The 23,429-nt window shown below is 38.1% G+C and overlaps 1 protein-coding gene across 4 annotated transcripts in view; it reads right to left on the bottom strand.

Annotated features, from left to right (window-relative positions):
• The window catches only part of PEX1 (peroxisome 1), a 124,949-nt gene that overhangs the window by 5,193 nt on the left and 96,327 nt on the right, over positions 1-23,429 (bottom strand). For 3 of the 4 annotated variants that reach the window (XR_737275.3, XR_016078637.1, XM_010275803.3), the window contains exons 11-15: positions 17,714-17,944; positions 16,663-16,863; positions 8,372-8,497; positions 8,228-8,289; positions 8,010-8,127 (exon numbers count right to left, since the gene is read on the bottom strand). Coding sequence is in view for 2 of the 4 variants with exons in the window: in XM_010275803.3 (XP_010274105.1) it covers positions 8,010-8,127; positions 8,228-8,289; positions 8,372-8,497; positions 16,663-16,863; positions 17,714-17,944 (738 nt within the window). In the remaining 2 variants the exon portion in view is untranslated. Of the gene's footprint in view, positions 1-8,009; positions 8,128-8,227; positions 8,290-8,371; positions 8,498-8,673; positions 8,820-16,662; positions 16,864-17,713; positions 17,945-23,429 lie in introns of those variants that run through there. The other variant, XM_088891636.1, reaches the window with a different exon arrangement.

The raw sequence follows: 23,429 nt of genomic DNA, 5'->3' as shown, positions 1-23,429 counted from the left end.
TGCCATTTTTATGAAAGGCATTAATTTCTTCCTTCATGGCATTTGTCCATTCAGGAATTGAAAGAGCTTCTGCCACGTTCTTGGGGATAGAGACACTGTCAATAGAGGTAAGAAAAGCACGGAATGAGGGTGAAATGTTCTCATAGGAAACAAAGTTGGAAATGGGATGTTTAGTGGTGCACAATCTAACACCTTTCCTGTGAGCAATAGGAAGGTCAAGGTCATTAGCAGTAGAAGAATCATTTTCAATAGAATCAGAAACATCATTGGGAGCCAAGTTACCTGAGTGAGTATGATCCTCCCCTGAGGAGTCTGGTGGCACTGGAGGTATAGCTTCCGGATTCTCCACAACTCTTGAATTTGGTTGGCCTTTGCGACGACAAGAAAACACATGAAAAGGCGGAGGATCAGGAAGATAAGGGAGCTGAACCAGTTTCTCCTCATCCCTACACTCCCCCTGAGGAGAAACAGGAAAAAAAGGCTCATCTTCATAGAAAGAAACATCCATGGAGACATAGAATTTCCGAGAAACAGGATCAAAACAACGGTATCCCTTTTGAGTGAAGGAGTAACCAAGAAATATGCAAGGGATAGCACGAGAATCCAATTTCCCACGGGTGGGAGACAGATTTTGGACAAAACACCGACAACCAAATACACGAGGAGGAATAGAAAGAAGGGGAGCCTTAGGAAAGAGAAGCTGATGCAGGGTTTTGTACTCCAACCAACGAGAGGGCATACAGTTTATGAGGTAAGTAGAACAAAGAACAACTTCAAGCCAAAAACGTTTGGGGACATTCATATGAAGTAGTAAACCCCGAGCCACTTCAAGGAGATGTCGGTTCTTCCGTTCAGCCACACCATTTTGTTGTGGTGTGTGGGCACAAGAGCTCCGGTGAAGTGAACCACGCGAAGCAAAGAACTCCATGAGATCACTATGAAAAAATTCTTTTGCATTGTCTGACTGAAAAATTTGGGTTTCAGTCCGAAATTGAGTGAAGACCATCCGCTGGAAATCTTGAATGATTATTGGTACTTCCTCCTTGGTTCGCATCGGATATACCCAAGTATATCTAGAATAATCATCAATGAGGGTAATGAAATACTTGTAGCCACTCTCAGATGGTAAAGTAACAGGGCCCCATACATCAAAATGAACAATGTGAAAAGGAGATTCAGATTTACTATTTTTCTGAAGAAAATGAGTTCTACAATGTTTACTTAACTGACACGTTTGAGAAGAAAAATCAGAAACTGACATTGACTTAAACAGTTCTGGGAATACAACTTTCAAAGACTCAAAAGGCAAATGACCAAGACAACAATGCCATAAATAAACTTTACTCTTACAGGACTGACTCAGACTCTGTAACATGAAGACCAGCCTTATTCTCCAGCATGTAAAGTCCATCAACCATACGTCCCCTACCACTCGTCCTCCCCGAGTCCAGATCCTGAATCACACAATGAGAAGGGAAAAAAGTCACGGAGCAATTCAAAGAATTAGTAACACTATTAACAGAGAACAAATTAATGGGAAATTTTGGGACATGAAGGACATCAAAAAGGATAAGACCAAGAGGAAGAGAGAGGGTTCCTTGACCAGCTATGGAAGTGTATGATCCATCGGCTAGTCTCACCTTGTCTCTTCCAGATAGAAGGTGATAGGTTTGAAAGTAAGAGGATGTACCAGTCATGTGTTTTGATGCTCCGGAATCAATGATCCATGGAGAGTCAGGGGTGTGAGAAGCAACATGGAAAGCTATGGCAGGGTTACCTGACGTAGATGCAAATGAGGTTGAGGGAGGAGCATCCATCTGACGAATTGCTCTACCATAGAGCTCTAAATGGTAACGGAAGGAATTCATAATATCCTCCCTTGGGTCAGATCCAATGAGATGTGTCTGAGTCATAGTAGAAATGGGGGGCTGATTCTCCCGAGTAACCATGTTGGCCATGTGGTGTTTCTTTGTACCTTGCTGTCTGGACTTCTTATTGACATCTAAACCTTGCTTCTTAGTCAGATCTTGAGCCCATTTTGGTTTCCCATGAAGATCCCAACAGGTATCTTTGGTGTGTCGAGGTTTCTGGCAATGAGTGCACCACAATTTGTCCTTATCTTCTGTTTTTTTCTGGAGATCTCCTTTCCTGGAAGAAGATCCCACACTAGTAGAGACACCCCCTTTTGCTGCCAACACAACTTCATCCCCACCAGGGCTGTTCATCAAATTTCTTCTGCTCTCTTCAGATTGTACAAGAGCATAGACTTCCTGAACTGATGGGAGATCCTTAGAGCTGAGAATCTGTACTCTAATAGATTCATACATAGGATTCAGACCATATAAGAAGGCAAACACCCTTTGCTGGGAGACAAGTTTCTTGTACATTTTGGCATCCTCATCACACTTCCAATCCACATTCTGGTAATGGTCCAGCTCCTTCCAGACAGAGGTCAAGTTAGAGTAATATACTGATAAACATCTTTCCCCCTGTCTACAAGTAGATGATGCTGCCTGCAGTTGATAAATCTTGGCATAGTGTCGCAATTCTGAATATGTAGATTTTGCTTGTTCCCAGATCTCATTTGCAGTTTCAGCCCACATGAAATTCTTCCTTATTTGAGGTTGCATGGAGACCAAGAGCCAAGACATAACCATACTGTTCTCCTGATTCCATCTATCATATTGAGCATTCCTAGAGGGTGGTTCTTTGATTCTCCCATTAATATAGCCTATCTTCCCCCTTGCAGTGATGTATAACTTGATCCCTCTTGACCACTCTAGGTAATTTAAACCATCAAGAGGGGCAACAGCCATAGGAGAGGATAGGTCACCCCCACCCATTCCATTCAGCATTGAGGAAACTCCAGATGTGGCTGAATCTTCACTACCCATGATTTCAGGTTTAAGGGAAAAAAAAAACAGCAACCAAAGGAGTACTGCCGTACAGGGCTATTACAAAACAGGTCCTTATGACCTTCAGTCCACAAACGAAAGAACACTTGCTATCTCAGCACAGAAACAGGTCCTTCTGACCTACGGTTTCACTGGGAGCAAAGACATTGCTGTTGCAGTACTGGAACAGGTCTGTATGACCTACGATTGTACAGAGGTCATATGACCCCCCCAACAGAATGGAAAATACAGGGTGAAGTTCACCACACACCTAATCGGCAGACCTGATAGCCGAACAGTCAATGAGATCAACAGGGTAGCCGAACAGTCAATCAATGAGATCAATACAACACCAGCTTTAGGGCATCACCAGCCCATCAAAGGGGTAAAGAAATACAAAAAAAAATCAGTTGAATATAGCTGCTTTGTTAAAGAAATACAGTCCATCAACAGTCCATCAATCAGCTGAACAGTCAATCAGCAGGGCAGCCGAACAGTAGATGAACAGTACCTCTTTGAACATCAGATGATAGCCTCTCTGTAAACCAGAACTTCCTCTACGAACCTCAGATGATAGCCTCTCTACAGTCGAACAGACAATTGATACAACTTCTGGGCTGGAAGATGAAAAGTCTCTATAACTAGAACCCTTTTTCTGCACTGGAAGATGAAAAGTCAGGCAGGATGATGGATACAGATTAGCAGCTCTCTCTATAACTTCTGGGTTGTAGGCATCTTCTTGCACAAGGTCGAACTGAACACAACAGATTAGCAGTTTGATGGATACAGCTCTGGGAGATGAAGAGACTATCTGCTCGACATTGAACACAACAGGTTTGCTTGACACCACCCTTCAGGCATGGACGACTTGCTTTGATACCATGTTGAGCAAAAGCAAGAGAAGAGAGGAGAGGAGAGAAGAGGAGAGAGGAGAGGAGAGTCGAGAGGACTGAAAAGCCCCACAGAATACTGCAGGCGTGTGCAGTAGTTATTATTTATACTAGTCTAGTCGTACAACATAAAGATGGGGAAAATTACAACAGTACCCTTGCGGTACTAAACCTGTGAATAACAACATCTGTCAACAAAAATTATGGATGCTAAAATATTAATTAAATTTGGAAAGATATAAGCATTAACAGGAGATACTATGCTTTAAAAATTTAAGATAAATGACATATTAAATGGATAACTAATACATATGCATCTCCAGGATCCAAAAAAATGGATAGTTGTATCCATATTTTCCATATTTGAAGCAACATGTAGCCATTAGATTTCAATGATGTAGGTGTAGAGACACTAGTCCAATGGCCATGAGTCATGGTCGGTCGGTCTCCTTGTGTATAAACATGAACAAGCATGTTGTCACAGTTTTTTCATATCTATACTATCATTGATAATTTCATTATTACTCTTCTATAACTTTATATTGTGGTCTCTCTGTTTTAGTGGGTATTCAGGTAAGGACATGTAGGGTTTGGGATACCTGCTAAGTCTTACTAAGTGCAAGGATGTTTGGTCAAAGTCAAAGTGCGACCACATGGCCCTATCTGCCTAGCCACCAATTAGTCTAGTAATTTCTATTAAAGTTTCATTATTTTTAGTTCATTAGTTAGCAAGTCAGAGTTCAAATTTGACTAGAATTGAGCTGTTAAAACAGTTCTTAGCACTGAACTTGAGATTAAAGAACTAGGAGAGATAAGGTAGTAGTTCCAAGGCATTGAAGTGGCTGTATCTAATCATTGTATATTATCTACTAATGTATGAGCAAGTTGAAAATGGGAGTTGGAAGCTGACATGTGTTAAGAAATCCTACTCAGTGAACCCAAAAAATTAGGATTTGTGGACACATCACATAAATAATATTTTATATATGCATTGAATATCACTACTATTAAATATTTCTTATAAAAAGAATAGAACTATATAATCATAACAGCTTAAACAGTTAAATTATTTTTACAATTGACAAGTTAAACTCACAGCCTTTGCTATTCACCACATGGCCACACTAGTTGTTTTTCATTATTTTCCTAATTTTGATATTATTTTGAAAAGATCCAACAAACAATGGATCATAAGTTATGTGTAAAATGGAAAAATAAAATTACTAGAGTGCCCTATTGGACAGCATAAAATGGTTGGAGCATTGTTGCATAGAAGTGTTTAAAGTGAGGATTTTGTAATTTTGGATAGTTGATGTGCTGAGCATTTTAGTAAATTTGCCTAATTTGCACTACAGATAAGTCTCACACATTTTTTGGAGAGTCGAATGCAGACTGACTCTTGAGTCCCTTCCAAAGGTGGGGTGTCCATGCAACATTCGTTTCAGTGGCTGGTTAGGAGATTGTTATATTTATGCATGCTTAGACTTCGGCCGGTGGTTGCAGTTGACAAGATATTGTGTTAGTTGAAGAGCTCTCTTCGTAGAGGCTTGCCTTATTCTTGTCATGGACATCTTGGGATTGAGGATCATACTAATGCAAATTAGATCAAATTAGCACTGATGATGGGTAGTCTACATAAGATTATCGTGCCTTTGTAAGAGGTAATATTGTTTCTTGGACAAGTAAGAAGTAGTTTGTTACCAAATCAAGTTCTAAGGACGATGATAATTGGGCAGCTATAAACATTGCACATAGACCAATACAACATGATCACACCAAACATATTTAAGTTTTAAAAATTTTATTAGAAGGGGAGTTGCTAGTGGAGAAGTGTGTTTGCTATCTATTTGAAGTTTAGTTCTCTGATTGTTTGACAAAAGTTAGGGCTGTTAACGAGTCAGGTAGACCAGACAGACCCAAACCGAACCGATCCAATTGTATAAGGTCTGGGTTAGGGGTGATCATGGGCAGGCCAGGCCTAAGCTGAGCTTTATTATTCCGATGACTAAATATATTATACATAATATATAATATTTCATATACATGTGTTTTAGCAGCAGTAAATAAGTAGAAACAGAAAGCAAGAAGTGAGATTTCAGAATAAGAAGAGAAGCAAAGAAGAAAGCTTGGGAGAAGAGATGTTGGAGAAGAATAGATTGTGGGGTGCATGGGAGAATGAATGTTGGAGAAGACATGTTAGATATAATGGTATTCTAACTATGCCGCCCCCCCTACCCTCCCCCCCCAAAAAAAATAAAAAAATAAAAAGAAAAAAAAAAACTCTAAATCTAAAGGATGTGCCTTCATTCAAAGAAAATCACTCTGATCTATGGTGTGATATGTTCTGTTACCCAATGAATTTCAAGATACTGGACTGATCAAAACACCCCTAAAAGATTCCAGAAAAAAAAATCTTCATTGCCTAATAATATCCACTTGCAGATTGTGACAACAGATTGCGCAAAGATAGATGTGGAAAAAAACCAAACTTGCACTTTGCTCTTCTAAACTCTCTTGGACAATCCAATCAGCTCTGATACCATATTGGAACCAGGAGATGATCAGTGACTGAGCAAGAGTAGAGAGAAGAAAATTAAGTGCAGATAAAATATTGAATGTCTTCAACAGTTTGACCTCACCCAAAAAGAATTCAATAATTGCAATCAAGTATAAATTAGAAAACAGTCCCTAAGAAAGAACAAGATACTAATAAACAAAAGTTTTATGTTTACAAATGATCAAGTAAATTATGTAATATGATAATAATGTAAGTTATCAGTTATCTTCTTCACTAGTATATCATCCTCTTATACATGTAAATTTAAAATCCTGCATTGATATAGTTAAAGTGGAACTTGTTGAAACAATAAAAAAATATTAAAGATACTATGGAATATATTGAGATAATCTCCAATAATATTGCGTTTCAATATCTACAGTAATGGAAATATTTTGTGAAAATATTTGGAAATACTTAGACACTTTATACCATGCTTGCAATAAGATCTCTGTATTTTAATAGCTTGTTGAGTTTCCTCACTCCATTTCCGCCACCAAATCAAAGAGAAGCGTAACATTATATGGGTTGGATTAGCCAACAAGGAAAGAACAAAGAGCTCATGTATACACATTTTCAAGAAGAAAACAATCACTGTGAATAGACATGTTCATGGGCTGGGCTCAGGATTGGCTTTTGCCAAAATTTGAATTGGCCCGGCCCGAAGCCCGAGCCTGACACAGTATAAAGTCAGGCCTGAAGCCCGAACCTTGAATAGGTCTTATTTTTTTAAGTAAAAACATATATCCTAGAGTAGTTCCTAGGTTCCATAACCATATTTCCATAATGATTATCCAAAATCTTCATAAGAAAAGTATAAACTTCATGTTAAAGTCTAGAAAATTAACATATTCATGAGAAGAAAAAGAAGAAAGAAAAGAAAATTCAAAAAATATAGGGGCAGAACAACTATTTTTTTTTATAGGAAAAGAAGAAAATAAAAGTTGAGAAGAATAATAAGAAGATGCAGAAGAAAATATGTTGATTAGACAAAACTTTAAGTTCTTCCCTACTTGTTAGTTTAGGTTTTGAAGTCTTTGAGGGTTTAATACGGCAGTTAGCGATGTCTGTGTGGATTAAACCCTAACAAATAAGAAAATGATAAAAATAAATTAGTATTATAAACACACAAAATGATTATTTTAGTTTAATAAGGTCTATTTTATAATTAATCTCAAAAAATTAAGACTATAATAATATTTTATGAGATAGTATACAAAACTGCTTGGTGATTAGGTGAGGGAAAACTCCAATGGTGCCTTGTCACCTAGGCATCGCCTTGACAATTATGCTGTGAAATTATCTTGAGTTAGGGCCTTGGAGACAAGCATAAAATCCCATTACTGGGGCCTTTTCTAGTGTTACGAACAATTTCAGTAAACCTGTGGCATTCTTTTTATTTTCTTCTTCTGTAAATATACAAAATCCATCCATTTTTCTTTTATGTTTTTTTTTTGTTTATTCCAGATTATGAAACATCATATATTACATAACTTATTATCTCAGAAGTATTTCTTGTTGTAAGTTTTCCTCTTTAAAGCTTTCCCTTGGATTATAAGTGTGTTAGAAAAACATTCATGGGAAAGAAAACAGCATAACCTTACGACTACAGCAGTAGAAATCACAAAAGAAACTAATACCATGCATTGTTAAAATGGCATTACTGACCTTTCTAGAAAGAACTGTTAGAATATCTACCCTCTCGTGCCATGATGGGAAATCACAGAAAAGAAGGCGATCAAGCCTTCCAGGTCGCAGGAGTGCAGCATCAAGTAAATCTGGTCGACTGTAATGCACAATACAAACTTCAGCTGGTGACAGGACAAAAAAAGAATACAAACACTGGTGACATTTATACAAGCATGAAAAAAGGTGAACAGTCCAACCTAGTAGCAGCAAAAACAAAAACTCCTGTCAGGACTTCAACACCATCCAGTTCAGTCAGCAGCTGCAAGAAAATGAAGAAGACAATAAGAAAACTGGTTCTCAAATTTGCATGCTTAAAATTAGTCTCAAAACTAGAAACTAACTTGATTTACAACACGATCAGTAACTCCAGTATTATCATGCCCTCTCTTTGGTGCAATAGAATCAAACTCATCAAAAAATAGAAGGCAAGGAGCTGCAGCAGCTGCTTTTGAAAATATATCTCGAACCTGAAATGAAGAAAAGGGGTTGGGTGGTTCAAACTCATCAGTAGATTGCACCACGATGCAGATAGGTAAGTGATACAAGTGGTTAAAGTAAAACTTTAAGCAAGTCTAAAAGAAATTGAAGGGGGTTGGATGGTAAATTTGTAGAATGCATCATCAATCAAGAAAGAATCAACTGGTTGAACAGTCCAACCTCGTTTGATTTGGTTGATATCAGGTGCTAGTGAAGTACACTTATAGTGCTCAAATAACTATAGACTTTCAGCTCAAGCCAACATGTAGAAATGCCCCAACTGAAGAATTCAAGATGACTGACTTTTGGGTTCTGCAGGTCATGATCAAAATAAAAGTCAACAGGGTACCCAGTGGGACCCCACTGGAATTTATAATAATTCCCCTATATTGCTATTTATTGTATGTTTTATAATTTCTATTTATAGTAAATTTATGACTCTGTTTTTATTAACTTCTGGTTTTTTATGTTAAGTCAGTTTTAGTAGAATTAGAAAGTTATAAAAGTGACCTAGTTTGAGAAGGAAGTTTCTAATTTTGAAGTCAAAATACAAGTAGGAAGTTGTTTTTTGGTCTATAAAAGAGTTTAATGGGTCTTGTAAAGGGTGAATAAAGGGTTACTTTCTGTTTCTTGTTTTTGGCCTTCTAAGGAGTGGATAAAAGAGTTACTTTCTGTTTCTACCATAGCCAGCAGCTATAGTAACAGTTTTTCTTGCTTCCTCTTCTATCTACTCTTTTTGGTTGCTTGTTAATATTGTAGAGAGATTGGGCTGAATGGGCCCTAGTGCTCTTTTATTCTTGTTTTCTTTTATTAGTTATGTTTATGCAATGTTTTAAAACTTGGAGGCGTGACGCGAGGCATTCCACTACCTAGAGGCCTGAGGTGTAGTTCAGAACGTAAGAGGCGTAAGCCTCCTTAAGAGGAGGGGGTGAGGAGGAAGGAGGAGGAGGAGGAAGGGGAGGAGGAAGAAGAGGAAGGAGGATCTCATTTTTCTTTATTTTTAATAAAAATCTTTCCCCCTCCCTTTCATTTCCTTTTTTTTTTCTTTTTTTTTCTTTTTTTCTGTCTTTTTATATGAAATGTGCACGAGGCACATGAGGCATACGCCTATAGCACGCCTCATGAAAAAGGTGTATGAGCCGTACACCTCAGAGGTATCAGCACCTCTAGCATACGTATGCCTCAGGGCATTTTGGGGGGTGCCTCGCCTGGAGGCACACACCTCCCACACCTTTTAAAACACTTTGTTTATGTTAATGGCCTTGTCTATATGGACCTATAAACTTCTTTTTTATTCCTCTTATGTTATGTTTATGAGCTGGTGACCCCATTAAGGGCATCATTGTAATTATGTTCAGTATGATTAAACTCTCTTCTCCATCTCCCTTCTTCCTCTTCTTCTCTTGCTATCTTCTTTCTTTCTTCTATTTTCAAATTGAAATATTCTATTTGTTTTCAGTTGATTCACATCTTGGTATCAGAGCAACCCTCTCCTCTCTTTTTTCTCTTCAATCTCATACACCCTTCAATTGGAAGAGTGTATGGAGGGTTAGATTGCAGATTTTTCTTAGTTGCTTGCAGCCTAGTTGGAGAAGGGTTTAGATATCCAGAATCTGGCTGTTAGGATGCCAAGAAGTTGCTGTCATTTCTTTTGCTCAAAACCCTAGCCGATTAGAGGGATTCGCAGTTAAGGGTCAAGGAGGTTGAGTTAGGCTGGTGCCTAAGGCTCGGCAGATGTTACTTAACTTCTAGAAGGGATCAAATTCAGTTGGGAATGTGTCTAGAGTCACTAGTCAATGGAACAATCTAGAGCCAAGACAAAGCAGAACCTAGAGTCCGGAGTTGGTCTGATAGGGTCTATAGAACCTTTGTAGTATGTTGTGGCTACAATCAAGGATAGATGGGACAAATTACCTACCTTGGCACAGTCTATATGGATTCATGTTTGTAGTAGAGGCAAGTTGGGGTATTTAATAGGCAGTAAGAAGAAGCCAAACTGACCCTACATTTGAAAAATGGATGCAAAAGAACTACATAGTTATTTGGGTGGTTAGTTAACTCCATGCAGCCGCATAAAAGTCAGCATTACCTTTGGTCTGATTCAGGCACAGAGATTTGGGATAGTGTCACAGAAACATATTCCCAAAAATTGAATGTTGACAGGGTCCATAAATTGAAAAATGATGCCAATAATTTAAGACAAGGGGAGAAATCTATGGTTGTATATTATTCTATGTTGAAGTCAAGGTTCAAAGTATCGATACGTATTGGCTGATACGTATCGTATCGGGAGCTTCCTGATACGCCCCTACAGAGGGTGTATCGGGGTTTTGACTAGTTCAGGGGGTGGATGGACCTTAAACCGGCCCCTTTGAACTGGATTTGAAAAAAAAAAACTAAAAAATTGCTTTGGGGAAGTACTAAGGATGCTGAGACTTATAGAAAGATAAAGGAAAGGGACATGGTTTTTGAGTTTCCTATTGGACTCAACCTTGAGTTTGATGTAACTAGACAAAATATTTTGGCAAAGGATGATCATATGACCAGTAGGACACCCGATCTCCTCAAATCATGCCACTATGTTAGGTAATCATAGAAATCCCTAGGATTATAGATTCTAGTGCTTCTAATCATATGACCAGCATGTCCAACCTTTTTAGCTCATACCAACTCCTTTCTAGCTCTGAAAATATACCCCTTGTTGATGGGTCCTTTTCTCCTATTTCAAGCAAGGGGGACATCAGAACCCCAGACTCCCTTGTTTTATCTTCTGTTCTTCATGCTCCTAAACTTAACACTAATCTTTTGTTAGTTAATTTAACAAAGTCTATGAATTATAGTATAACCTTTTTTTTCTTACCCATTATGTTTTTCAGGACTTGAAATCTCAAAAGATGATTGGGGGTGGCTATGAGGCAAATGTGATATACTTGTTGGATTTACCTGACAAGAGTCTAGTAGCACCTCAAGGAGATGCTTTGGAGTCTATTTCATCAGAGTCCTTTAATAAAGTCACGTTTTGTCATTTACGCTTTGGTCATCTTACCTTTACTACTTTGAGTCATTTGTTTCCAAACTTTTTTAAAGGAATAACCTTACATAGTCTCATTGTGAGTCATGTGGACTTGCTTAAGTGTTGTAGAAATTCTTATCCATTACATAATAAAAGATCAGCTTCTCTGTTTCATATTGTTCACTTTATGTGTGGGGTCCTTATTGTTTACTTGCTATTGGTGGCTACAAATATTTCATTCTATTTGTTGGCAATTTCTCTTGATTAAATTAGATTTACCCCATGCGTTCTCATGATGAAATTCAATCATTGTGCAACACTTCCATGAATTTATTCTTCCTCAATTTAATATTCGTATTAAAATATTCTGCTCTGACAATGCTAAGGAATATATTGAAAAGAACATTTCGTCATATTTTGATACCTTTGGAGTTATTCATCAAAGCTCTTATACCTACACTCTTCAACAAAATGGAGTGGTAGAAACGAAGAATCATGTTTATGAGTTGACCGCTCCATAAAGGGCATCATCGTAATGATGTTCAATGTGATTAAATTAATAAAATTGATTAGGAGAAAGGAGAGAGAACTTATCGAACTCTTTCCTCCTTCTCCCTTCTTATCCTATCCTCTTCCTCTTCTTCTCTTGCTATATTCTTTCTTTCTTCTATTTTCATATTAAAATATTCTCTTTCTTTTGGATCGATTCACATCTAATATTTGTGGTGGAAGCCAATTGTTGTGTGTTAAAAACTTTCTGCTTCAGGAAAAGGGAAGAACAAAGATATAAATCAATGTTCAGATTACTACAAAACTTTTAGATTTTTTGGGTGAATGGAAATATTAATATTTTTATTGAGTTTTTAAATTTATTTTCTAATTTTTTGGTATCTTATGAATATCGTTAAGTTCCAGTCTTCTAGAAATTTACCATTCCTATTAAGAATCAAAATCAATATTTATGGTGACTTTGACTTACTACTTATAATAATTTTGGTAATAACTATTTATGACAAATCATAATTTACTATATTTAGTAATTTTTGGTTTGTTCAAGTAGTAACTAGTTATTAGAGTTATTTTACAAATTAAATGGCCCTATGGTTTAGCTTTGTTTTTTCTTAGTTCAACAGAAATTAAGAGTTGTTTTGGGTTAGCTTCCTAGTCCAAATTAGATTTTGTAAAGGGAGATCTCAATTCTTACATTGAGTCTATAAATAAAGCCATTATAATTGAAAAGAAAAGAGGCATTTCATGATGATGATGATGACGATGATGATGATGATGAAAAGAGTTATTTGATGAATAAGAGTTTGGTTTAATAAATTTTGGTTGTATCCAGGTACTTTTCTGTTTTTCCTCTTAATTATTTTTTTATATGCTAAATGAAAAAAAAATCAATAAAAGGAAAAAAGCCATATAATCTTTTTAGGTGTTAAGGTAACATCTGAACACATAACAAAAATGAAGAGAAAATCAAAACATATCATCCAAATTACAAAATTGCATTACCATAACTTTCCAAACTCTGTCCCCTAAGTCCTCTTTATCGACTTCATCAAATTCTCATAAAACAAGATCCAATCTGACACAGCTATGTCAATGGCTGTCACCAGCCTCTCTGTCATCACTTTAATCTTGCAATAACACACTATTGGAATAAATTCTACAACATATTCCTCACTAAAACCCTTCTTCCTTCTATCAACCCTTGACAATCCAAGATTGCAACTTCATCCTCACCTCCACGGCTCCACCCCCCCCCCCCCCCCCCCGGCTTTTTGGCCTTCAAACTTCTGCCTTCACTCCTCAGATATGCCTTCTTCCCATCCTTCCCCGCCTCCTGCACCTCACTCCCTTCCCCTACAACTTTCTTATTATATTCTTCCCTCCTCCCTTCAAATTGTTCAATTGCCCTTCTAACCACTTTCTCCCCACCCAAGAAAAATAAACTGAGTGATTTTCCAACCCTCACCTGTCTATCTACCAGATGCTCAATTTCCACTCTCCCCTCACCTGAGTGATCCCTATCTGTTAATCTCTCTTCCTCAAGACCCTCTGTCATTTCCCCTTCCTTATTTCCTCCCCCCTCTCCTCCTTATCCTCCACCTCCCTCTCTTGGGCCCCACACCCTCCAATCCCCTGAATCAAGATCCTTATTTCCTCCCTCCACTCAAGATCATCGACTTCCCTTGATGCCTTCCTCTTCGATCTGCATTTCCTACTGCCCTCTTCAGTACCCCTGCTACTTTTCTCCCCCTCCTTGTTGGAATGCACCAGCCAAGATGAAGAAAGATTAGTTACTTGTAAATTCAGCTGCATAATTATCTCATGAGTTTTCTTACCAGGCAGAAGAAAGTCTTCCCCCATTCTTCTTCACTGCTTCACCATTTGCCTGAATCCTTGTCTCTTAGTCCCAATTTGGGGCTTCTCTTCCACTTGAAGCAATCCTCCCATCTTCGTTGTGACCGTTCAACAGTTCAGCTTCAAAAGGTCCCCTACCTTGGATCATCGTTCTCTACTCCTGATTTCGATCTTCCCTGCCAAAGGCATGTGAACTTTGCTCCATCTCAGGGTCTGAATTGCCAAAATATGTAGATCTTTGCTTTAGGAGGCAGTCACAGGCACCTTTGACCTCCTTCTATAACTGAGACCTTTTCCCCTTCTCAAACCTTTTTACAACCCATACCTATTGATCCTTTGACTTCCCCTCTTTCTTTCTGAACTCTCTAGCTTTTTGGACTCTCAATCTCAAAACACCTTGGTTCAACTTTCCAAGAATATCCCTCACCACTTGCAACCTTCTCCTCCGGTTTCTCCCTTTTAAATCCTTGATCAAACTCTTCAAAAAGTGCCCCCACTCCTCCCCTTTTCCTTAAGACCATCAGTTAACACCTGCTCCACATCTCCATCCCACACCTCTCTGCCTGACTGTTGATCTTCAAAGGTTAAACCTGAGTAAACTGCTACATACCTTCCACACCTCCTGTTCATCCCTTGGTGGACAGAAAACTGTCTACTTCTCAACCTATAGTCTTCATCCTTAATCCCTGTATCCTTTTTAGTCTTTTATCTATCTTCTATTCATTACAGATGTCACTTGCCATTTTGACTTTTATCCTTTTTGTTATTATATGTTGACTTCTGATTACATTGAAAATCTTCTTTCGTAGTTGTGTGCATTTTCTTTTTTTCTTTTATGCTATAGTGATTTAGTGAGTGAATCATATAAAAATAGTAAGCCAATTACCCAATGATTGAATCCCTGTTGGTTCTTTTAGGAAATGATTTTTAAGAACCACGGTGATTTTGAAGAAATATCAGAAAAGTTTTAATAATATTCTAAAACTTTAACTGATAGATTAGAAAAATATCAGAGATATTAGGAAAAAACGATTTTCAGAAAATTTCATATCGCCACCTAGCAAAATAGGGAGATTTCTCAGAATTTTTGCCAAACCTCGCTGATATTGAAAACCGTGTTTGTTATTCCTGTCATTAAGTATCTAAATTATATCAGACTTGTTTTCCCTTGTTTCTTAATTTTTGAAACACTCTTTGTCTAGCCTAGATACACCGTATTCAAAACAAGAAAGCTAGAGACCTGTGGTCTGTTTTGACCTTGATATGGATCATTCTCAAATTTCAACCCATTATTACCCCTTTTATTTCATCCTTGCTCCTTTAGATTGATTTTCTTACAACAACCCTACTTTTGCAACCAAGGTTTAAAATGTCGATGTCGATGGAAATGTCGCTTACCAAAATATAGGACATATGTCGGAAATGTCGAGGGGAAATATTGTAAAAATTAGAGACATTGTGGAAATATTATGAAATACGTGGAAATATGCAATGATATTTTGTAAAATGATAAAAGAAGCATTAATACATATTTCTAGACTATTATCTTATTCCCAACCATTACATAAAGCTAAGAAACTAAGATCAATAACAAATTAGTAAATGACGATTTACTGATTTATTATGCATTTTGATGTTTTTACAAGGTTATCTGATATTTTCTTTTCTTTTTTAATTCTTATTTATTATAAATTCTAATATATTTATTTCACACTAGTAAATAGAAATACATTTATTCTGATTTTTTAAATATTAAAGTTATAATATATTATGCTTTATTATAAATTTAATAAACTGATTCTCCTTTTTGTAGTATTAAGATTATGATAAATTCTGATTTCTTATAAAACTTAATGAATTTATTATGATTTTTAATACTAAATTTATAATAAATTATGATTTAGTATAAAATTTAATAAATTTACTCTGACTTTTTATATTAAATGTAGAATATGATTTATTATAAAATTTAATAAACATTTTCTGATTTTAATAAATATTTTAAAAAGTACTAACTAGTTAATATTTTATTACTTGAAAAATATTTTATGTTTTATATTATAAAGTAATTAATTTATTCTTTTGTTTTTATATTTTGTTAATTCGTTTTTATAAATATTTTATTTGAAATATTAAATAGAAATTATTAATGGAATAATTTATATTAATATACTGTATTATATTAATATAATATATTAATATATTATATTATTAATGTACATTAGTCGACATCCTGTCGACGTAATAGGAAAAACTGTCTTTTTTTTGGTTATTTGGATTGATTTGGTCGACATTTCCGAAATATAGGAAATGTCAATCGAAATAATGTGATTTTTATATTACCATCCATTTTCATGTGGTGAGCCTCGACATCGACATATGTCGGGCGACATTAGCAACATTTGGTGACATTTGAAACCATGTTTGCAACTTCAACTTGTTTTCCCTAACATAATCAGAAACCTCATCTTTGTCTTTGAATTCAAAGGAAGCTTTTTCAACCACTAGTCTGGCATCAGCCTTCCCCCATTTGGGTTCCAAGGTACCATTAACTAGCCAACAATCTAGCCAGGCTAGTTGTAATTAGGCAATAAACTATTTTGAAGGCTATTCGCCTTTGTAGTTCTTCTATAAAGCTTAAGTAAACTAGCCCCACAGTTTTTACACTCCTACTGATACCTGGATTAGCTAGGTCTTCAACCATTGAAATGATATTAACAAGAAATAAAAGGAATTATACAATATAATCATACCACAAGAAGTGCTAGAGTGACTTACAGCTTGCTCAGAAGCACCAATGTATTTGTTCAGCAGTTCAGGCCCTTTCACTGATATAAATCGTAAAGAACAAGCAGCAGCAGCAGCACCAACAACATGTGTCTTTCCACATCCAGGAGGACCATATAAAAGAACATTTGACCTCAACCTTAAAGGAGCATGTGCAAAGATGTTTGGGAACTGTGAGGGCAGTTCAACCATCTGGAATTGCAGAAGTCACAATAATAAAGCAATTGAATAAAAGAAAAGCATGAAACTTTACATTCCATGCATAAAATGGATCATGGTGGATAGATGCAAAATATTGCATGAAATAAAAGGCATGAAATCAATTATAATATCCAGATCAAGAAATGAAAACAAGAGAGGGTCATGAAAAAGAACAATCATGGGTAAAATTAAATAACAAATTCCCAATGTGACAACTCAACATTACTATACTCCCCCTCAAGTGGTGCATAAAGGATAAAATAAGGAATAATCATGTCTATTTTAAGTACTATTGATTCGGCAGACAATACTACAGGAATGGTTAATGGGAATGGTGATAATTCTGTTCTCCAAATTACTACAGTGAAGTTTGATAGAATCAACTTCCTATGCTTTCTAGATTGATCCCAATCCATCCAAATATTCACAAGTGGTAGGGAAAATTATTGGCTTCTCCCTATCTCTTCTTCTCTTCTCATTAGGAACTCTCTCTTTCTCTCTTCTTTCTCATTGTTATCAAATCAGATTATTGCTTTTTCTTTTCTACTATATCAAATCTTGGAAATAGCTTTTCTGTATGTGCAAGGGTAAGGCTGCGTACATCTGTCCCTCCCCAAATCCCACATTGGCGAGATCTTCATGCTCTGGGCTGCCCTATATATATAGGATGTATGTATGTATGTATAATATTCTGCTTTTTCAGTAACAAGATTGTCATGAATATAGATAAAATAAATAAAAGCAATCCTTCAGACTGTTCGGATATCATATGCATGGGAGCACAAACTGAAGCATAGCAGGATAATATACTTAATGCAAAGCCAACAGCAACTTTAAATACCTCCTGAATAGCCTTTCGAATGTCACTAAGCCCACCAACATCCTCCCACCCAGTACGACCACCTTCAGAACCAGATTTAGTAATATCCCGCATAGCAACTGGGAGGAAATCTTTCATTGCTTGTGAAAAGTCATTTGTCATTAAAACAGGCCATTCATGATCCTCTAAAGAAGAATGAGAAGATAAATAGCGACCAACGGCAGAATGGACAGCTCTATCAACCAGTATTTCCTATATCAAAAAAAAAAAAAGACAATGTTAATAACCAAAATAATGTACAAAAGGTAATTCTCCATCTAGGTTACTAATCTGCAATTTCTTTCCACAATGCATCTAAATATAAAAGCACGGGATCAGTTTCTATTCTAGAATTAAAAAAATGGAAAATTAGAAACAAAAAAAAAAAAAACATTTACTTCACACAAGATGGTTCCAGTTTGTTTTTCTTAATTGGTAGCAGATCAGGGGTTTTACCAGTAGAAAGAAGTATATGCTTGATAGTACAAGTCACCCAAATGTCACAAGTCAAGAGTTTTCCAATCATCTTAGCACCTGAGAAGAATTTGTATTTACCAACGGTACAATAAGATCCTATCTAATGGTATCAGCTGAGGTCTTGCCCATCGCTCTTCAATCCCCTATAAGATGAATAAAGTCCCCCCCCCCCCCCCAAAAAAAAAAAAAGAATAATAAAATAAAATAAAAAGTATATAGTCAGTCACCCGCTCACCTACGGGATTTGATCACTAATATAATGCTTGCACATCTTTTCTGTATTCTTTGATCACCAACCACATCAAAACTGGATACATAATCCTCACCGCATAATTAGAAACGAGAAAGTTCATTCTCATCCTACACTTGACGCCTTATATTTTTATACAACTTGAGATAAATCTTAGAAATATAAATTATCAATGAAATTTGAAATGTTGCTTGTGAACACTATGCCATCCCTAAGTACTACTAATTCAGCTGGAAATATGACAGAATTGTTAAGGGACTGCTGACAATCCCATTAAATGGATTACCACAGTGAAATTCAATTAAACTAACTTCCTATAACGGTCCCAATTTGGTGGCAAGGGAAGTTCGGATATCTTGAGATGTTGGTCTGAAGTAAGAGAGGAAGAATACGGAGATGTTGGTTGACGGAGAATTCAAAGCAGCAGGAAAGTGGCAAGCGGAGCTGGGGATTGAGGCAAAGAGGTTTAGGTTTGAACAAGCAAGATCCAATGGTAAGGACGTACTGAAGATACGAGAAGGAAACAGGGCGACCATATTCTTACCTGAGGATGCTACTATGTGGGTGAAGTGTTTTCTGAATGGAGCACTTAATTCCAACAAGGTAGTGTTATTCCAAATGACAGTGCCAGGGAAGAAACTTGAAGTAGAACTAAGAAGGAACACGAAGGGGTGGTTTATTACTGTAACGGCACTTTTTGGCATGAAAGGAAAACAACTTATTTGTGTACCGGAAGGGAAAAACCAGCTGGGTTGGGTAGTCTTCGCAGAGAAGTTGCAGTTACTTCTCCTAGTTGCAAAACTGAAGGATTTTCAAGAATCAACACAGTTCCTCAGATACAGTATTTCAGAAAGTTATGGGAAAAATGTTTTCCTGGTTAGCAGTAAACAATGTTTTCAAGGACAGAAATTTTAATTCCCTTTTTGCAGTTGGGAATCTTTTTGTAAATCAGGGTTTGGGGGTCTAGCTCTGCTGGTGCAGTTTTTGTAAATCCCTGTGTAAAGCTCCTTGTTGTACATGTTTTGTGTTAAAGCAATTCTTACTTTACCTGTTTCAAAAAAAAAAAAAAAGAAACAGAGGAAAGGGAGCAACTTGGCAGAGGCAATGAAGAGGAAGATCAAGAGGTTATAGGGGAGTGGAATGAAACTGAGATGTATAAACCATCTGAGGAGCAGAGTGCTCCAAGCCCTGGTATTGCGATGGTATGTTCAACCGGCAGCCTCAGAGTGTTAGTTGAAGCTGGGACTGATACATGGAAGAAAAGAATGGTATTATTGGCAAAAGGGAGAGTGAAGGACTGGGCAAAAATCTTGGATGCAGTTGCATCGAGAGTAGAACCTGCTATGGAGGCAATGTTGCTTCCATTTGCAGACCGGAAAGCTATTCTTGATTTCCGTGAGTTGGAGTTAGCTTCAACACGGTAACAGTAGACGGGGGTCTGATTCAGATTAAAAATTGGATGCCAGTCTGTAATAAGGTAGAACTCAAAGAAGGAAGCTCCCAGTTGATGCTGCTTGGGCTTCCCTTTAATCTGTGGTGTGAGCCAGTACTTTAACAAATTGTACGCAGTTTGGGGGTATCTTACTGGTGGAAATAAACCAAAAGGATTTGAGTGCAATTGAGGTTCGAGTGGCAGGAATCAAGCAAGAAAACCTGGCCCGATCGTTTGAAGCTTACTTTGGGGGTGCCTGGTATCGGGTGTGGGTGGCATCAGAGATTGAAGCGTTGTGGTGGGGAAGGATTCTGGAGGTTGAAGACGATGCCAAGCTGGCAGGCTGGAGGACACGTGGACGGAGGGGAATGGGGGAGGTAAAGGAAATGATTAGGAAGATGAAAATGGAAAAGAGCCTGTCAAATCAGGTAGACCAACCGACAAGTCAGCCATTTAAAGTAATTGATTCAAAATTTTTTGAATTAGACAAAAACAGGGCGGGTGGGTTATCCTATGCTGACATGGTTAAAAAATCTGAAGGCTTTGGTTACACGAACCGTCTAATGAGGTTTGAACCATCTGGGTCGGTGGGTTGTCTAAATGGCAAACAGGGCAGTCGTTATAAGAGCCCATGTGACTACTTATGTGGTCACATGGGGCGGGCGAAGCTAGCGGTGGAGAAGGGGACTATAGACAGGGAATCCTGTCTGTCCAGCTCAAGTCGGGCCGGTGGAGAGGTGATGCAAGGGTGGAAACCAGATTGGGAGAACTCCCTACAGTGGTCTTCCTGTCCAAACTACACTACTTCTAATGAAGCCCATTACTCCGTTGAGTGCCCGAACCCCAGGTATGCAAGGAAGAGACAAGAAGAAAGGGAGTGAGAAGACAAAGGTTGGGTGGAGTGTTCTGAGGAAGAAGAAAGTAGTGACAGCTCCGATGAAAATACCAGCATAGGAAGTGTGAACGACAAAGTTGGTTGCACTGTGGAGTTGCCAGGTAACATGAATATCAATAGCCTATTTCAAGGAAAGATAGTGGAGGAACAGAGAAACTATTCAGAGGGTCTGAAAGATGCTATAGCTGAAGGAAATAAAGCAAGAGTGTAAGGAAGTAGGGACTGATGGTACTTCGAAATCTGAATGCCTTCCAAAGGCTCAGACTGTGCAAGTTGCCAACATGGAATCAGAGAGGATCGCTATGCTGACCGTAAGACAGAATCGTATTCCCACCAACCGAAGGGGATAGACAGAAACCGGATCCCGACACAGGGTAGGGTAGGAAACAATAACCCAGTCCCACATCCAACCTCTCGAAAAAAACCCAGGTAATCATGTGGATTTGGTTTTTTCTACTGATGAGTGCTCTGTGTCTTGTGTTCCAGATTCCATTCCCATCCATAGTCCAACAGTACAAGGAAAAGAAGCTAGTCCAGACAAATGCCACTCTAGATGGTTGGAGGGGAAGGTGGAGGATAGTGGGGAGCTGGTGGATGTAAGGATCAAGAATAGGAAGGTGTGGGGAATAATTGAAAATACTTTCAACGAGGTTGAGCAACTTGTATTTCAGAGAAAGGACAAAACTGAAGCACCAAGGAATGATTTTGTTGAGTGGGGCGGGAGGGTTGAAAATGAAAGTGAGAAGGAATAGATAGGGAGGAGGGTAGTGGAGGACCTAGCAGAGAGGATTCTATAGAAGAATTCGTTGGAAAACTAGGATGTAAGGTGAAGAACTTGAATGAACTGAAATCTGGGTTACAAAAGAAAAAGGAGGAGAGCAAAGTCAAGAAGAGAAAACTAAGCGAAGTGGAGAGGTTAAGAAGAGATGTTGAGGGAGACGAACAGTTTGGGGTAAGAGGAGATAGGAGAAGGGAGGGAAGTAGAGGCTTGATGTAGGAGGGTGGAAGAATAAAGGTGTACATGAACTCATGAAGATATTAAGTTGGAATGTGAGGGGCTTGGGGAGTGCAAGGAAAAGAGCAACGATTAAAGAAGTAATCAAGAGGTGTGATCCGGATGTGGTACTAATTCAGGAATCCAAAAGAATGAATTTTGATACTAGATGGGCAAAGAGTGTATGGAGAGCCAGGGGGATTGATTGGGCGGCTGCCCCATCGTAGGGGGCTTCAGGAGAGATAGTAACTATGTGGAAAAGGGAAGTGCTCGAAGGAATGGAGGAGTTGATTGGTAAATATTCAGTATCATTGAAGTTTAAGCAACCCAGGGATGGTTTTGAGTGGGTACTAACGAATGTTTATGGACCAAACAATTATAGAGAGCGAAGGCAATTGTGGGAGGAGTTGGGTGATGTATGGGGTCTTTGGGAGGGGCCTTGATGTGTGGGTGGGGATTTCAATGTGGTTAGGTTTACATAGGAAACCAACAACCCCAATCAGAGAGTAACAACAATCATGAGGAAGTTTAACCTTTTTGTAGATACTTTTGAGCTTAAGGAGATCCCATTAGCCTAGAAGACCTTCACCTGGTCCAACCTCCAATCAAACCCAATATGCTCTAAATTGGATAGGTTTCTTTTCTCAACAGACTAGGAAGAACACTAAGGAAGCTTAACGTCTAGAGCACTCCTAAGATTGACATCAAATCATTGGCCCATTGTGATTTGCAAGGAGGAAAGGAGGAGTGGTGGACCTGCCCCCTTTAGGTTTGAAAATATGTGGCTACTTCACCCGGGGTTTACACAGTTGGAGACTGGTGGGGTCAATGCCACCCTTTAGTGGAATGGGAAGGCATGAGATTTAATAAGAAACTGCAATAACTGAAAGTTAAGATTAGGGAGTGGAACCAGTTGGAGTATGGAAGGGTAGAGGAAAGAAAAAGGTCGTTGATGGACCAAATTGAGTTGTTGGACCTAAAAGAAGGAAGGGGAGTTTCTAAAGAGGGAGATAAAGAACAGAGAGGGAGGTTGAGGAGGCAGTTGGAAGAGTGGTTATATAAGGAGGAAGCTGGAGGTAGAAATATGTGGCTACTTCACCCGGGGTTTACATAGAGAGTCGGGGACTGGTAGGGTCAGTGCCACCCTTCAGTGGAATGGGAAGGTATGAGATTTCATAAGAAACTTCAATACCTGAAAATTAAGATTAGGGAGTGGAAGCAGTTGGAGTATGGAAGGGTAGAGGAAAGAAAAAGGTCATTGATGGACCAAATTGAGTTGTTAGACCTAAAAGAAGAAAGGGGAGTTTCTGAAGAGGGAAATAAAGAACAGAGAGGGGGTTGAGGAGGCAATTAAAAGAGTGGTTATATAAGGATGAAGCTAGAGGTAGAAATCCCATTGCAAGTGGCTGAAGGAGGGTGGCAAAAACACTAGTTATTTTCATTTTGTGGCAAATGGAAGGAAGAGGAAAAATTCCATTTCTAGAATGGAAGTTGATGGGTCGGTCTTGACTACCCGGGATGAGATAGCAGGGGCACTTTTAGAACATTTTAAGTCCATCTTTAGAAGGCCTCTAAACGGGAGGGTGAGGGTAGAAGGGCTGGAAATCAGGGAGGCAGCTGGTTTCACAAATAGCATTTTATCAAGACCGT

Source organism: Nelumbo nucifera, chromosome 7 (assembly GCF_055504915.1).
Source record: "Nelumbo nucifera cultivar China Antique chromosome 7, China Antique-T2T, whole genome shotgun sequence".
NCBI classification, from domain to species: domain Eukaryota; kingdom Viridiplantae; phylum Streptophyta; class Magnoliopsida; order Proteales; family Nelumbonaceae; genus Nelumbo; species Nelumbo nucifera.
This window is presented reverse-complemented; position numbering and strand designations above follow the sequence as displayed.